The 17,035-nt window shown below is 36.2% G+C and overlaps 1 protein-coding gene across 1 annotated transcript in view; it reads right to left on the bottom strand.

Annotated features, from left to right (window-relative positions):
* LOC145994404 (ATP-binding cassette sub-family C member 4-like) overlaps positions 1–17,035 on the bottom strand; it is a 143,919-nt gene that overhangs the window by 17,943 nt on the left and 108,941 nt on the right. The window contains exons 17-23 of the mRNA XM_083130526.1: positions 16,053–16,159; positions 12,990–13,113; positions 10,223–10,393; positions 5,433–5,557; positions 3,579–3,824; positions 2,749–2,906; positions 1,661–1,790 (exon numbers count right to left, since the gene is read on the bottom strand). Coding sequence (XP_082986652.1) covers positions 1,661–1,790; positions 2,749–2,906; positions 3,579–3,824; positions 5,433–5,557; positions 10,223–10,393; positions 12,990–13,113; positions 16,053–16,159 — 1,061 coding nt within the window. The remainder of the gene's footprint in view (positions 1–1,660; positions 1,791–2,748; positions 2,907–3,578; positions 3,825–5,432; positions 5,558–10,222; positions 10,394–12,989; positions 13,114–16,052; positions 16,160–17,035) is intronic.

Genomic DNA, 17,035 nt, shown 5'->3' with positions numbered 1-17,035 from the left:
AAAGCCTTTGATACTGTTAGGCATCGTCTTCTGATTCACAAATTATGCAATAGATTCAACAATCATGGCAAATTTCTCACCCTTCTCACAGACTACCTTAGCGATCGCCAACAACGTGTTGTTCTTCCTGGAACTGTTTCTAACTTTCTTCCTGTCCTCTCTGGAGTTCCACAGGGTAGTGTTCTAGAACCTCTCTTGTTCATATTATTCGTCGATGACCTTGCCGACCATCTCACAGCTCCCTCTAGCAATTACCTTCTTTTCGCAGATGACTGTAAAATTTTCAGGGAAATCTCCACTTCCGACGATACTCATCTTCTTCAGAATGACATAGCAACATTTACTTCCTGGTGCCTGACATGGGGCCTTACATTACATCCTGACAAGTGTACTACTCTCACTATCTCTCTCAAGAAGAATCTGTTAAAGTCATCTTACTCCATCTCTGGCAATAACATCAAAGCAGTATCCTCTCACAAGGACCTAGGCATTGTTTTCGACCAAAAGCTCACATTTGAGGAACATATTTTATGCACCACAAAAAAGGCCATGCGTCTCTTAGGTTTACTCTACCGTTTCACTGAAATTAGTGACATCTCAGCCCTCACTTTGTACTTCAAATCATTCATCTCCCCAATAATAGAATACTGCTCTCCCGTCTGGTCCATGGCATGTCCCACTCACCTCTCCAGATTCGATTCAGTCTTTAACTTCTTCCTAGCTATAGTCCGTCACAGGGTTCCCTCATTACGCAATTTTTCATCTCCGCATCTCTTGTCTTTTCTAAACTTACAAACTGCTTATCAGCGACGTTTGCAGAATGATTTCAGTTACTTATACAAAATTGTGAATGGCAAAATCCGCTGCAACACACTCCTTGAGGAATTCCACTTTAGAGTACCTATGCGCACAACTCGCAATACAAGGTTATTTTATACTAAAAAACCTAGACTAGAAATTCAAAAAAGATCTCTCTTTTATAGACTTGCAGCACAATACAATGATCTCCCCTCAAGTATTGATATATTTTCCTCCGAGTTTGCCTTTCGGTCTTCTATCAGAAGAAATACTTGTAATTAATATCACATAGTGCCATCTCTTACTTATTTTTTTGTTCATTTGCTATTCACTTTTATGTTGTTTTGTTACTTTTAATTACTTCTTATTTATTTTTCTTTATTTATTTTATTTTATTTTTTTTATTTTTATGCTTATTATAATTATTGCTTTCTCATTGTTGACAATTTCAGTGTAAAATGGCCACCTGTGCTGTATCTGAAATTTTCTCAAATAAATAAATAAGCATTTATATATGTATTCCTTTCGTTCCCATGTGTATTACTTTCTACACAATAAATTCTTAAAAAGTGAGTGCGGGGACTTTTCGATCGCACTGTAGTATCCACTTAGTCCTAATAATGAGTAAGTCCTACTATAGAAGCAAAGTAGCCTGCCTCTGTGATGGAGTGGTTAGCACAGGATGCTATGATGCCAGGGGTATCCAGATTTGAATCCCCACCTGGACGATTTTTTTAATGTCTCTTCAACAGTTTTATCATATCATCACCCATTCTAATCTTTGCAATTAACCAAAAGTAGCAGAAAGTGAAGTAAACAAAATAAATCAATCAAAAGAAGCAAAGTAGTTAAAAGTACCCACCATTTTCCGACCATTATCCATGACAAGGATCTTGTCATATTCCATGACTGTGCTAAGCCGATGGGCAATGGACACAATGGTACAAGAAGCAAACTTCTCTTTCACAAAGTCTTGAATAAATTGATCAGTTCTGGAATTTAAAAAAAAATACAAACTTAATACATAAACTTGCATAATACATAAACATAGTTTTGTACTGAAATAGTGCTTGTGCTGTGAAGGGTACAACAATATCGTGAGCAGCTTTGGGCAGCCATCTGCCTCAAATGTAAAATGTTTGGTCTTACTGCATGTATGAAATGCATGAGCAGAAGGAATGTAAGGGTGCAAATACAAGGAGCATGTCAATATTATTACAGTGGAACCTGTCATGACAAAGAGATTCATGCTCAAGAGAATGAGATTTGTTTTATCTATTAATGCATCCTGGACTGCATTTGGCAGACTAGTGATGCTCTGGCGTCTGGACGCACGTCCAGTATAATCTTATGTGAAGCTCATGTTGTCGTCCTTATATATTTGTGATTGTCCCTTCATCTATCTTATCTAACCACCATTCATCCTCATCTTCGTGATTAGCCAAAAGGGGCAGAAAAATGAAGTAAAATAAACAAAATCAATCAATCAGCCATTGTGATAGCAAAAAATCTTGACCACAAGTATAATTCCTTGACTTGTTATTGACTTCTTGACCTACTTGTTGATTTCTTTACTATTTCGTGACTTTCGTGACTTGTAGACAACCTGACTCATAATATACTGCGAAAATCTCTTCAATGAAGCATTGGATTTTGGGTCAGGGATCAAACATTACTACTTTGAAAAGGCTCCAGAGGGTAACAAAATTTTATTTATGACCACTTGGTACCCATAACTTATCCAAAATCTAGAAAAATATCATCTGACAAGGATATATCTGTATCAGTATCAACTCAACCCTAGTTTTATGTAGTTAGAAAATATGTAAAAAAAATGAAAATACTGTAGTATGCGTAAGTGTAACATTAGTGCAATAATAAAAAATAAAATTTATTATTTAACAATCTTTTTAACATATCTTAAAATTAAAAAAAACAATAAATACTCACACAGTGTCTATATTAGCTGTAGCTTCATCACAAATTAAGATATTGTTATTTCGCAAAATAGCTCTTGCAAGGCATATGAGTTGCTTCTGGCCCACGCTGAAATTGCTACCACCTTCTGCGACATGTGCATCAAGCGAAAGCACGCCACTCAGCCAGACCTGTTCAAACCAGAATAAAATTAAAGAAATTACAAATATGTAAATACATTTTTTTTCTAGGCTCTGGTTTCCCTTTTACTTAGACATGCACTGGCACACACACACACACAGTGTAACCCCAATTTTCAGTTCCAGAATTTTACATTTTCCTGCTATCTATCCTTATGGTGCATAAAGCCTAATGTTGGTCCCCTGAATAATATAAAATTCAAGGTAATATCTATATCTCTCTCCCTTTCTCCCCCTTCCTCCCTCTCCCCTTCTCTGTGTGCATGCGTAAATATTAACATAGAAGTTTTCCATTCCAACTAAATCTACCAGACTTTTGTTTTGAAATATTCATAGGTTCACATATCGGTTAACAGGAATGTTAAAATACCTAAACTCTGGAAAAATATCAGTGTCTTGAGATACATTTGTATCTATGTATATTGACTCACCTCAAATAAAGAATGAAAGTACAATATTAGGACACCTAACAAGAATATGAATGCATGTTAACAATGAAGAGCGTAAGATTAAATCCATATTTGTGTTTTTAGATAGCGAAAGATTCAATATCAATTCTGTTAATAAACATGGCTGAAATTTGGAGGTAACTTACACAAACATTATTTTAATAATAGGCATGCATTATCAGGCTATGATTCTGGAGAGAATGCATATACTCACTTCGCCTATAGCTGATTTGACTGCTGCTTCCTGGAACTCCTTATGAGGATCAAGGTTATCCCGCACAGTTCCACTAAACAGAACAGGTTCTTGAGGGATAATGGAAAGGCGCTGACGTAATGTTTTAAGATCCACGGAATTAATATCAATGTTATCAATTGTAATCACACCCTCCACCTGCACCATGCGGAACAAGGCACTGATCAAGCTTGATTTGCCAGCTCCTGATCTACCGACAACTCCAACCTGTAAGAACGATCATTAAAATTAAGCTATGAATTTATTAACACTGATCATTATCAACATTGATAGAAAAAAAGTTTTGTATAAAGTTAAACCCAAATACTGTATTTACTCATGTATAATGCTCATTTAATAGTTTTCTTGTATTACGCATTGCTTGCATTGTAGAATTATTTTCCTGTAGTATATATTTCCACAGGAATATATAATATAAGTTGTTCATGTTCAAAGGATTATATAGGACAAACAGCAAGGAAAATGACAATAAGATGGCACAAACACGATTTGTACATTATAAATCTAAACCCAAGAACAGGTTTGTCAGCTCACAACATCGAAGAGAAGCATTTGATTAAAAAGAGAAGGGTTTTAAAAAGATTGACGGGAAACATAGAGTTGAATGTCTGGGAAGCTTCGTTCATTGCAGAAGAACACTGGAATAAATTAAATAATGAAAATGGTAACATGGATCCAGTATGGAGTTTTCTTTTTCACAAATGGAGTAAGCCACCATCTTTAAAATTTAATGTAACAGAAAACATCAAGAGACTTTGTGAAAACAAAGATGACTTTGAATTACCTGATGATATTTGGAATTCATAATTTTAAATAAAAAAATAATGTGATCAATTTTTTTATCTGAAATAAAAATAAAACAGACTGCTTCTTTTTTTCACAGTTAAGTAATGTTCACAATGTAACATTGACAACATCCATTATATAACGGATTCTTTTTGTTAACCATTGTTATAACTGTATCTTTAGTCAAAATGAAAATAAATGTCTGATGAAGGGAGCGTGTGTTCTCCTGAAACGTCACAACGAAAAACTGTTTTCTTATGCTTGTAATAACTGTAAACTACAGGAAAATAAATAATGGTCGTTTTCTTCCAAAATGTTTGCCTCCACAAAATATGGTATGTATTATGCACGGAATAATTCGGCCAGCCAACATGAAACCATGCATGATTTCACATGTACATATCAACAGGCTCAAATACAGATTACCGAGTTATATTTCTTTGGTAATAATTAAAAAAAAAAACACTATAAAAGTGAAATGGTAATTTTCCATGATTTGTCACTTTGTATCGGAGCATTTCGAGACATTGAGAAAAGTGGCACGTTCTTGTAGAATTCAAGCAAGTACCTCTAGCCACACCTAATTTTGATTTTGCTTTCTTCTATTACAGAATAAATAAGGTGGTTATAGAAATGAAAGCATTGGGATGATAAACACAGTGGAGGGAGAGGTGGCATGGGTTGGTGACTCATTTTATACACAAGACGATATTCTCCTCTTTGTCTACATAGCAACAGGTGACTCATTGAATAGGTACGATGTCATTCATTCTTGATCAGCATAGCAACAGCTTTGCAAACTAAAACTAAGAAAGCCATTTCTTGAACCTGAATTGTCCTGCGCATTATGTACGAGATATAATTGTTTGTCGCTTTTCCCGAACAAAATAGATAGAAAGATGATAGAATAAACCACTACACTACTGGGGAGGTCCTGAAATTGGCTTTGTTATATCTGTAACAGCCATTCGTTAAATTCATGAGACATTCTATGCATGAATGTGCTTGTGCAGTATCTTTAAAAATTACCTTTTCGCCAGGCATAATACAAAAGCTAACATTGTCGAGGCCATGTGCTCCAGAATCATAGGTTAGGTTGACATTTGTGAACTCTATCTCGCCTCTTGCAGGCCAGTCTGCAGGTGGTATTATACCTGTAATGGAAGATTGGTACATGAGTTGCAGCAGTATGCATTGCTTAACTTAACTAGCTTAGCCATGCCAAGCGAAAAACTTTGATACCTGAGGGGAAGCAAGGTGGTTCACAGGTCCACATTTTTTTTATCACTAAAATTCAAGAAACCATTTCGTTACGTAATCAACAAAGGAAGAAGTGATTCAATATGTGCAGTTATTTATTAATTATAATAATTACAAAAATAACCATCATTAAAGAAAAGAATAACCAATTATTTCATGAGTGTCACACACATAGTTTGCCATTCACTAGAACTCACAAAAGCCATAATAATTTTTCAAGTGTTTTCTTTTGTTTGTAGATGTGTAAGTGTATATTAATTGAAGGGCTCGGGTGTAAAACACGGTAAGTGACATTTTGGTCATTTCTGAGTTCATTAAGAAAAAAGGTTATTAGAAGCTAAACTGTGGATAAATTGTTTTCGTGTTGTATTTACCAATTTCAGAAGGCTTCACTGAATCCAATGCAAATTGTATAACATTTCAAAACTCAAAAATGACCAAAATGTCACTTACCATGTTTTACACCCGAACCCTTCAATTATAATGATTACAATAATTACCATCATTACCAGCCAATTGTACACTGGCACTCGCATGAGTATCTTGAATAACACATTCAAAAATGGTGCCTGACAGGCCCACCAAGTGCATTTTGCCTCCTATTTACATTTCATTTATGTTTCTATGAACAAAAGTAAAACAAAAATATTTGGAAAACTCTAGTGAACAATGTAATTTATTTTCAATTTTTTATAAAAAACTGGTTGAAAATAGGAAAAATAGAGGTGGTGGGTCAGACAGCCACAACCCCTCCCTCCCCAGGAAAACTAGGGTTAACATAATTTCATTTCTTCTTTTTCTTGAATGCTTAGTGGCATGACAAGTCAAAGATGGTGAATTACAGGATTCTCATACAGGGTAAGTAGCACCAGTTTGGAAACATGCTGGTCTAAATTCATGATAGATACTGACCAATATTTCCCCAACTTACCGTTACATTAACTGATATGCAAAATGTTGGCTTGCAATTTTATAGACTCTAAAATTTCTCAGAATTACAAGAAAGAAAAAAATGCTCTTTCATTAATTCTGAACAAATATTGTTTGACCAAAATTTATCTGAAGTCCACTTTATGCTCACATAGGTTAATCGAAACAGGACCAATAGTTTAAAGAGGAACTGGAATCAAACTTACAGAGGCCCAATTGTTGTTTGGCAAAACTGGATTTCCTGATGCAGTGATCCAATGATATTCTGGTTTCTTTATATGAAGCTATGAATATTTTTCAAGCAAATCTCTGGTACAGAGATCTGGTATATTTGCAATGGAACATCTATATTCTAACATTCTGAAAAAACTTCAAATTTGCTATAATATTCAAGTATACAGGGGTGGATCCAGAATTCAGTTTGGGGGGGGGCACCAATTTCCAAAAGTGTACACATAATGAAGATTACAGTACTACTTTAAATTTAAGTTTACCATGGTGAAACAAGTCTTTTATACTTCAATATTTATTTAAGTACCAATTCCAGTCATCTGTACATGCGGCCAAGTTATTAAGAACTATATTGTATTTAAAAATTACATTGTAAAAAAAACAATATATTAAAAATAGTGTATTCCTTGCGAACACAGAAACGCACAAGTTACAGAAGTATTTTCATATTATAAACAGTCTGTTTTACTTCATTTCTTAATTCGTTTTTGCTTTATAATTAGTTTAATGTAGCACCAGAGTCCTTTTCGGTAAAATGCATGATACATGATAAAGCTGCTAGTAATCTGGACACCAGCTTAACTTTTCAATCGTCAAATAATTGGAACTTACTAAAGACATTTACCTCACCCTACAAATACTGTAGCTGTAGGTTTCGTGAATGTTTCCTTGCAAATATGTCAATAACCTTCTCTGGTTTCACTTGGTAATTGTCTTTATGGATGACCAGGAGAGCCAAACCAATCAATCGTTCATTACCCATTGTAGATCTAAGGTAGGTCTTGATTTTTCGCAGATTGGAGAATGAACGCTCAGCTGTAGCCATTGTGCCTGGAATCACACACAACAGGTGAAGCAAACTTCCAATGTTGAGATACAAGGAAGAACATTTGTATGCCTCTGCTGGATTATCTTTGGCAGATTTTTCCAATGACCAGAATTGTCTCCATATCTAATGCTAAAATACACTGCACATCATCTTCATAAAATTTAGCTGCCTCATTTATATTTTTAGCTGGGTCATCTTCTTCAACAATGAATTTCGGAATTACTTTCTGTAGAGTGCTTAAAACTTCATTCTGGTTTCTTTAAAATCTATAATCAAATTCAGATATTAAATAATCCAGAAAAGGGATGAACACAACACATCTGCAATAATCGATGACATTCTTTGAGGGAATATTTGACCTATGTCTTTGATTCTGTGCAATTCTTGGGATTTTTACATCAACATTCAGCTCTTCAGCAAGTGCTTTACTTTCCTGAAAGACTTTATCAAACTCTTGAGCACTGTTCTTTCTTATATCCAATAGAGATGAGTAAACAATGTAAAGTAAAGATGAGAACATTGTTGAATAAGTGGGAGCTTAGTTCTGATCGCACCACCTGCATATAGTGTTGGGTAGGATAATGTGCTTTAAACCTTATTTTCAAGCCCTTTTATTCTTTCATGACGGAACAAAGAACAGGGAGAAACTTTATAAACGATTTAAGAAAGAAACATAGTTGATGTTCGAGAGGCACCAACTTTCAACGATGCACATGGGCACCAACTTCCAATGGTGTATGGGGGGTACCAACTTTCAACAATGCACAGGGGCCAAGCACCAACTTCAAATGATGTTCGGCACTCAGCAAATTTTAACGATATATACGGGGTGCACCACTTTTAAAACGTGTACACATACTTAATAAGATTTTTTTTTATAAATTTTGTAAATTACATATTACGAGTATAATTTGCTCAAGCATTTGGGGGGGCACATGACCCCCCCCCCCTCTGGATCCACCACTGCTGTATGGTATGAACAGGAACTGATAAAGGCATTGGTCACCTATTCAAAATAATATCAGTAAATTTCTACATTCACATATTAGTATTTCCATTTATTTTACATATTTCAGTTGATTCTACATTTTTTGGGGGATTTCACAATTCTTAGAAAATGTAAAAACTAAATGCATTCATGCATAGTGTAAAAACTAAGTGCATTCTCAGATATTTCTTACTGACATGTCCCAAAACAAAAGAATAGTGAGTATGATTAATCAGCACAAAAACTTTTCAACAAGTTACATTATACGATCGAGAGTCAAATGGAAATCTCAAAAGTCTGACAAGAAATACAGGACAGACTGTATACAGCTCAAATGTACATAAAGTAACAACTGTTATTTACTAAACGATCTCAGGGCTGCAAAACTAATGAAGTGGCATCCAGATCACCACTTTTGTAATTTGTGGTGCCTCCTCCACACACACTTGTACCAGTGAAGAGCAGTGTTTCCTTTCCCTCTGGAAGCCTAAAACTTATAGCAAGTCTCTGGCAAATGAAAATATGAAAATTCAATATCTCTATGCATGCTTACCACATCAGAAAGCTTACAGAGGAGAAAATTGACAGTGGCCTCAGTTTGCAGGCAAATGGGTGGAAAGATCTTAGCAGGGACTCATAAGCGACCGCACATAGATTCCAAATATTCTTCTTCTTGAGGTATACAGGCACTAACTCAGGCTTGAAAATATATGTAGATCAGCAAGCAATGGGTCTATGCTAAAATGTAGTAAGCTTGTGCAGTTTTATGTGCAGATATCTACTAGATAAAAAACAAAAAAAATTAAAGTTTTCATTTCACTGTCCCTCATATCATGATGCTGCACCAATACGAAAACCACGAATATGCAAATTTTAACTTTTCACGTGTGCAGTTTCTATCTTTTATTGATAGTTTCCTATGCCAATGTATATGACCTAATCAACAGACATAACTAGATACACATTTTACCGATGAAAATATTTATCCAAATAAATCCAGGTTTTTTACAAGGAAATTAAATATTAAAATGCTCTTATCTCAAAGTTAGGATTTAGTATATTCACGGTTTTGGCATTGGTGTGATGATGTGTGTGCCGTTAGCTATTTCATGTGTTTTCATGTTTTTGTGTTGTTTTTTTTAACTCACTGACTAAAGCCTGATCGACCAAAGAACAAACTTCAAGAAACCAAGACTTTTGCCTCCAGTTGTGGGAGTTTCAATGGGGAGAAAGCAGTGTTGCCACACACCTAATTTTTGTCCAGTCGAACACGGCACCTTCTGCTGTGAACATGCACCAATCGCAGTTCAGGAAGAGGCAGAGAATGTAAGACCCATTTGCTCGCTACCCTGCGATGACCGTTAGGCTTAGCAGGACCTTGGCCTTGTTGGGGGTTCCCTTACCACCTGTTTTGAAAACTTTTCTGTCTGGCATAAATTTGGCAACGCAGAATTGGTTCAAGGGTTCATGAATACCTGCCCTGGCTTTCGACAGAAAACACAATAATTGAATTTGAAGTTAGTTCTTAGGTCGATTGAGCTTTACAAGATAAAATGATATTAAGATGTAAGAAATGTTTACCAGATGTCTGAAGAGAAGGCTCCTGAGGTATGCTGAAATACTCCATCACTCTTTCAACACTTGTGATCTGGAGTTCCATCTCGACACCTTGCCGTACGCCCCACTGCAGCGATCCACTAATGAACATACACTCTGTAACTGCTACCCCAACTGAAGATGTGGATGCTGACTCTGAGAAAAATGTGAGCAAAAATAACCACAGCATATGAAGTATGAAAGTCAAAGGTGATATTAAAATAAACATTGTTCATAATAAAGGAAAACATTAATTTATTCCAGTACTCTTGAGGATGCCTCACTGTGAGACTTTGATGGCTTTTGCTTAGGCTGCAACGGACCTTTTGCACCCCCTGATGGCAATGTTGTTGCCTTGTAATCAAGGGGTCCTGGGTTCAATAGCTAATAGAGGAGCACAGTGGTTCAGATTCCACTGTAAAAACTGTAGGTCCAATCCCGAGTAGCCTATCTGTGCATAAAGTGGACATAAAATGAAAACGCAAAGAACAGGATGGCCACTCTAAGAGCATGATAAAATTGAAGTATAATTTCCGGTTATCAAGGTGAACTTCCCAAAAATTCAAGTGAACAGCAAATGTTTTCTCTATTTTACGAATTACAGTCTCTCACCACACACAAATATATTAACAATATAAAGGGTCTGTATGATTCCAATGTATCCAAAAATTCTAATTCAATTCAATTAAACAATATATACTTAAAATATTTAAGTTAAGGTGCAGAATTTACAAATACCATTTCACATACTCAGACACGAAATATATTTATAAACACAAGTCACCAAATTACGGGATATACAAAAAATGTTAATTGTACAAGAATTTCAAACTCAAATTTACCTAATCAACTTCACGATTTCTGTCAGATAGATTGTTCTGCAAAGGAAAGTAACAAAGTAAATGAATTGTGAGAATTTGGTTTTATTTTCCAAACAGTTTATTTTCCTTCCTCGATACAAATGAAAACTAAACAGTGAAAAACTTGCCTCAGGGTATTTATAAATATGTATAAATTTAATGACAAAGGTTGCAATTTTTCACGTCGAAAGAGAAAAAATCATGCAGAATTCATGCAGAATTCCTGGAGTCAATAATTCCCGCACAATTTCTAGAAATCAAGAATTCCTGGCGAGTATCCATCCTGAAGAAGTACTGTGTCAACAGCCATTTTCCGAAATTCCTCACCTTTCAAAAAATTGTTAAAAAATTCCAAGTTCTGAAAAATTGTATCTGTTTAGAATTTCAGATTATTCAAGACAATCTTCATGTGTTTTGTTTATGCTGTTCTGGAGATATCTATGATAGTTTTGTGGCACTGTAACTCTATTTTCTATTACAGACAACGAGGCAACAGCCGATTTTGGCAACTGCATTAAGTGTTGAAATGCCTCTGACAGACCTCTTACAAGGGTTGATCAAATGACAAGGTACGAAACGTCATAACAACAGAATCGTTTATATAATAACGATTCCCCGATGGGAAAACGTAGCGTGATATGTAGAGGTGCAATTGGAGTCTCCACGCGGCATCGGAGCATGCAGGGGAACGCGCATGCGCAGGAGAGAGCAGAGGCTCCGATACAGAGCGCCGTCCAAGTGACGCAGCAGTGCGTGTTCGGACAGGATGGTGTTAACATTGGCAAATTCGACTGTTGAGGAGCAGCGAGGCGTTATCCATTTTCTGACAGCGGAAGGTGTTAAACCGGCCGATATTCATCGCCGGAGGGTGAACGTTTACGGGGAAGACTGTGTGTCTGGCAAATCAGTGAGGAAATGGCGTGCCCATTTTTGTGCAGGCCGTGAGAGTTTGCTTGATGACCCGAGACCAGGGTCACACACGCGGAACTGTCCAGGTTCAAGTGGGAGCAGCTAGACCATCCACCCTACAGTCTGGACTTATCCCCCTGTGACTTCCATGTGTTTGGTCCCCTGAAAAAGCATCTCAAAGGAAAGCGCTTCACCTCGGACGATGAACTCAAGGACGCTGTGAAGGACTGGGTCGCATCACGGACAAAGGAATTCTGAGAAAAAGGAATAATTCGGCTCGTTCATCAATGGGATCAATGTGCTCAGGCCTATGGAGGATACTTTGAATAAAGTATTCATTTACACCGACAGTGTCGTTTTGTACCTTTTCATTTGATCAACCCTTGTACTTACATGGCAACCAATAACCAATGCATGTTCGAAGTCACCGAGTTCTGCTGACAGACACCATCAAAATCGGCTGCAACAATTTTACAAAAGAAAGCAACGATAAGCTACGCTAATGTGTAACCACTTTTGTTAGCAAACTACTACTAATTTTTGCATGACCTGTCAAATTATCTGAGCAACACACAGAGCATGTCGACCCATTCTGCTGGTGCCTCTGAACACAAACCAATGCCCTGCCTTCATTTACATCAAACTGTGATGTCTAGGCTTCATTTCACTCTTGAAATGGGGTGTCAAGATATAGTGTATATCATTACGTGGGCACTTTAAAAGACATATATATGTTCCATAACTTCAAGTTAGAGGCACAGAATGCTGCCCAGGGGAGAGATTTACAATGATGCTAACCAAGTTTCGAATCTGACACTGTAGCACACTCTACTGCCTACACCATCAAAATCGGCTGCAACAACTGGACCAAAGAAAGCAACGATAAGCTACGCTGATGTGTAACCACTTTTGTTAGCAACTACTACTAATTTTTGCATGGCCTGTCAAATTATCTGACATCAAACTAGTGTTTACAAACATACCTTCATTGGTAAAGAAGAAACTGTAAGTGACACAAGCAATGAGCAACACACAGAGCATGTCGACCCATAATGCAAAGGCTCGTCCACAAGTTAGCATCAAATAGAAGGCTGTAACATTGACATCCTAAAATAAAAAAAATAAAAATAGAGCAATAACATTTGCAAATTATACTGCACGTTACTTTTATTCCTTTCTCAAACACACTTTTCTAATGAATATTATGCCACAGAGAATTTTCATCATAACTTCATATCTCTAAACACAAAATGAATTAAGAAAACTTTTGGTCACATCTAGATTTCTAGAAATTGTACCTGCATGACTGTGCAGGTTATTGTTTATTTGCTAACATAATTTAAAATATACTTAACAGATGAAAAGTATGATTATTATTTTAAAACATGTTATTTGCTAAAATATTTACTAAATATGGTTTATTTGCTAACATAATTTAAAATATACTTAACAGATGAAAAGTATGATTATTATTTTAAAACATGTTATTTGCTAAAATATTTACTAAATATGGCTTATTTGCTAACATAATTTAAAATATACTTAACAGATGAAAAGTATGATTATTATTTTAAAACATGTTATTTGCTAAAATATTTACTAAATATGGTTTATTTGCTAACATAATTTAAAATAAACTTAACAGATGAAAAGTATGATTATTTTAAAACATGTTATTTGCTAAAATATTTACTAAATTGTGAAACATGTGCAATTGTCTGTATGTTGTGTGGCTTGGCGGAGGGGAGGTTAAGTCATAAGTAATGGCAACTATTTTCTTTCTCCTGAACAGAGGACAACTCGAAAAATCTAAGATATTCGTTTGAAAGTGTATGGAATGTACCTTCGAATAAAGCCACCAGATGAAGTATGGATGCAGGAGACTCTCGTAGGGAAGAGGCAGAACACAGGACATTGGGCAACAGTGTTTCATTATGGCATGAACAACAAGCACACAATACTACACTGTTTACTGTATTTATGCAGGTTATCCACTTGTGTTTTATTATGTCATGCACACCCAGTGCTTCTCGTAGCTCTGTATGGCATTCCTATGCATTTCTGCACAGATAACTGCTATTTTAACGTACAAACGTTGTTTCTGCTTTATGACCTCTATTTTCGAACCCTGTCACTCACAGACTGAAATTGGGTGCGTGCTTACTACCCCACCGTTGTTCACATACACTATCTAGTGGCTTCTTTCGAAAGTACATTCCATACACTTTCAAACGTATATCTTAGATTTTTCGTGTTGTTCCCTGTTTGCGAGAAAAAAAAATAGTTGCCATGACTTATGACTTAACCCACATATATATTAACATGGTGTAGTTGTTTGGATATAAATTAGAAAGGTTATCGGGATTGGAACCTTCTCTCTTTGGATTTAAATTTATTGAAGAAAATAAGTCAATAAAATTATTTCACTCCAATTTCCTAATCATAATATCTCAGGTATATCTCTGATAAGGTTTGACCAGTCAAGGGATTTACCAAGGCTTACGTAAGAATGCAGCAGAGGTCTTTTCATATACAGTGGATCCCCAATTTTACATCAATAAGGTGTTTAAAAGACGTAATATAAATCAGACATTCTATTCAGCTCAACCAGTACCTCGCCATTTCACCTCATCCAACTGCCTCACCAGCCATTCAACATCAATGTAGCTCACTAAAACAGCCTAAAACTCAGAAAATACAAACTATAGTTCCTCCTTCCTTCCACTTGATAATCCACAAGTGTATGGTGCCCAGGTGCAGTGTGAGTGTAAGGCACATTACATCAGCAGATCTGTACAGAGAGGATTCAGCAGCACCTGACAGATGTCATGAACTCCAACCATCTTCTAAAAATTCCTCACAAAGTATACACCAAACATGTCGTTACCGCACTGATCGATGCAATAATTAAGGAAATGCATGCCACTATGCATTTCCTAAATGAACTAAGCATCAACAGGAAATGTATCACATCTGGATCCCTTTACTCCAAGAGCTCATAGCCAAGAAAAACAGAAGACACAATAAACTAACAGATCATGGCAAGGCACTTACAGGCTGGCAGCAAAATAATACACACTGGAATCCTACAAAGCAATAATACAAGGCATGCCCAGAAAGTAAGTTCCGTTTGTAATTTATGCTGCAGTTGCACTGCAATAGCAAGAGTGTACATGCTCACCAAGTAGTTAGACCCATTGACAAGGCAAAGTCATCAGTGTTAGAGAAGACAGAAGTGCAGATGCTTCGTAATGGGTTGCCATAATGTTCAAGAAAATTGAAACACCCGCTGCATGTTCACGAAATGCGTGAACACCTATTGCAACACTCTACGAAAATTACACCGTGCAATCCAAAACAAGTGATGTGTCATGTTGATGTGTGTTGTATTCATTCATGACAATGCTCAAACCCATACGGCGGCTGCAATGCAACGACTCCTTACAGACTTTGGACGGGAAACATGTCCTCATCCCCTGTATATTTCAGACCTCGCCCTGACTGATTTTCATCTCTTTTTGCACCTGAAATCCTTCCTTGCTGACCAGAGCTTTGAAGATAACGATGCAGTCAAACAAACTGTTACCACTTGGTTATCAACAAAGGCAGCATCATTCTTTTATATGGGGATATACAAAATATGGTGTCTCGTTGTGATAAGTGTCTCAACAGGGATGGCAATAAAGTTGAAACATAGTCCAAGACCTGTACTTCTGTGTACAATAGTGTTTTGTTCCATTACATTTTGTGTTGTTTTTTTTAATTGGCCGAAGGAACTTACTTTCTGGATGACCCTTGTACAACATGTTCCTGAGTGGAGGGTGGTAGCTGCCACATTATTCCATTAAATTAAATAACAGCTATTATAATTCTGATTATGAATATTTGAAAACAAAACTCTGGCAGATTGATATTTTTACATGTGACATATTAAAAGTTATAAACATTCTAAACTACTTTAGGTTGTAGAATCAACATTGGTTCACTGTAGTTAGGAATCCACAATATCTGAATAAAATCTATCTTATCTCACATTATCTACATACCTGATGATTCTGAAACTCTATTGTCACAATTTCTTGAGCTCCAAATGCTCTTATAGTCTCAAGACCACGTAATGTTGTAGAGAGATATGTAGAAACTGGTCCTCGAGCTAAAACAAAGAACAGGAATAAAATTGCACAGAATGGATACTTCTCTGTTGTAACACTCCCATTAACTTCCAATGAAATCATTACAAACCTTAAATGTCCATGACTGTGCATGGTAACTATTGTCTTAAAGGTAAACTAGAGTGTCAGTTTCTTAAATCTTCACATAACAGCAGCTAGCAAATATTTACAAGTCGTTTACTAATTCTTACAACACCATGAAGCCTTGTTTCCATGATTATGAAAAAATATAAATATGCTGACCAAGGCAGTAATTTATTTTACTAAAAACATAAACTAAACGTAACGTTTCAACCTTCTAGCAAGGTCTTCATCAGACTCTGTATCAAGTACAAAAGTAACAAGATACACAAAAAGGGCATTATATATACACAAACTTTACTCCCTCCAGACTATTAGAAAGTTGTTAGGAACTTTCTAGCAGGTGCCTTCCACTTTCACTAGCATTCTCTTCTCCCTTCCTATCTGCTTAGCCTCATCCCACTAGAGAATGCTAGTGAGAAAATGGAAGGAAGCCAGGAAATAGAGAAGAAAGGTGAAGAAGACACAATGAACTGGAATGGGGGACTGAAGTTAAACAAAGAATGGAGGAAAGTGTTAGAAAGATTGGAAAGGACAAGAGAGAAAGAGGAGAGGAGAAGGGAGAAAAATGAAGGAAAAAGAGCGTGAGATATTCTATATGAATATCTCTTCACATTCTATATGAAAGTAATTATGTTTAGCCTTTTAGGTGAAAGTACAGTTGGAAAGTGAAAGGCACCTGCTAGAAAGTTCCTAACAACTTTCTAATAGTCTGGAGGGAGTAAAGTTTGTGTATATATAATGCCCTTTTTGTGTATCTTGTTACTTTTGTACTT

This window comes from Lepisma saccharinum, chromosome 10, assembly GCF_977018435.1.
Source record: "Lepisma saccharinum chromosome 10, izLepSacc3.1, whole genome shotgun sequence".
In the NCBI taxonomy this organism is placed as follows: Eukaryota; Metazoa; Arthropoda; class Insecta; order Zygentoma; family Lepismatidae; genus Lepisma; species Lepisma saccharinum.
The sequence above is the reverse complement of the archived record's forward strand: the minus strand, read 5'-3'. Positions and strand labels throughout refer to the sequence as shown.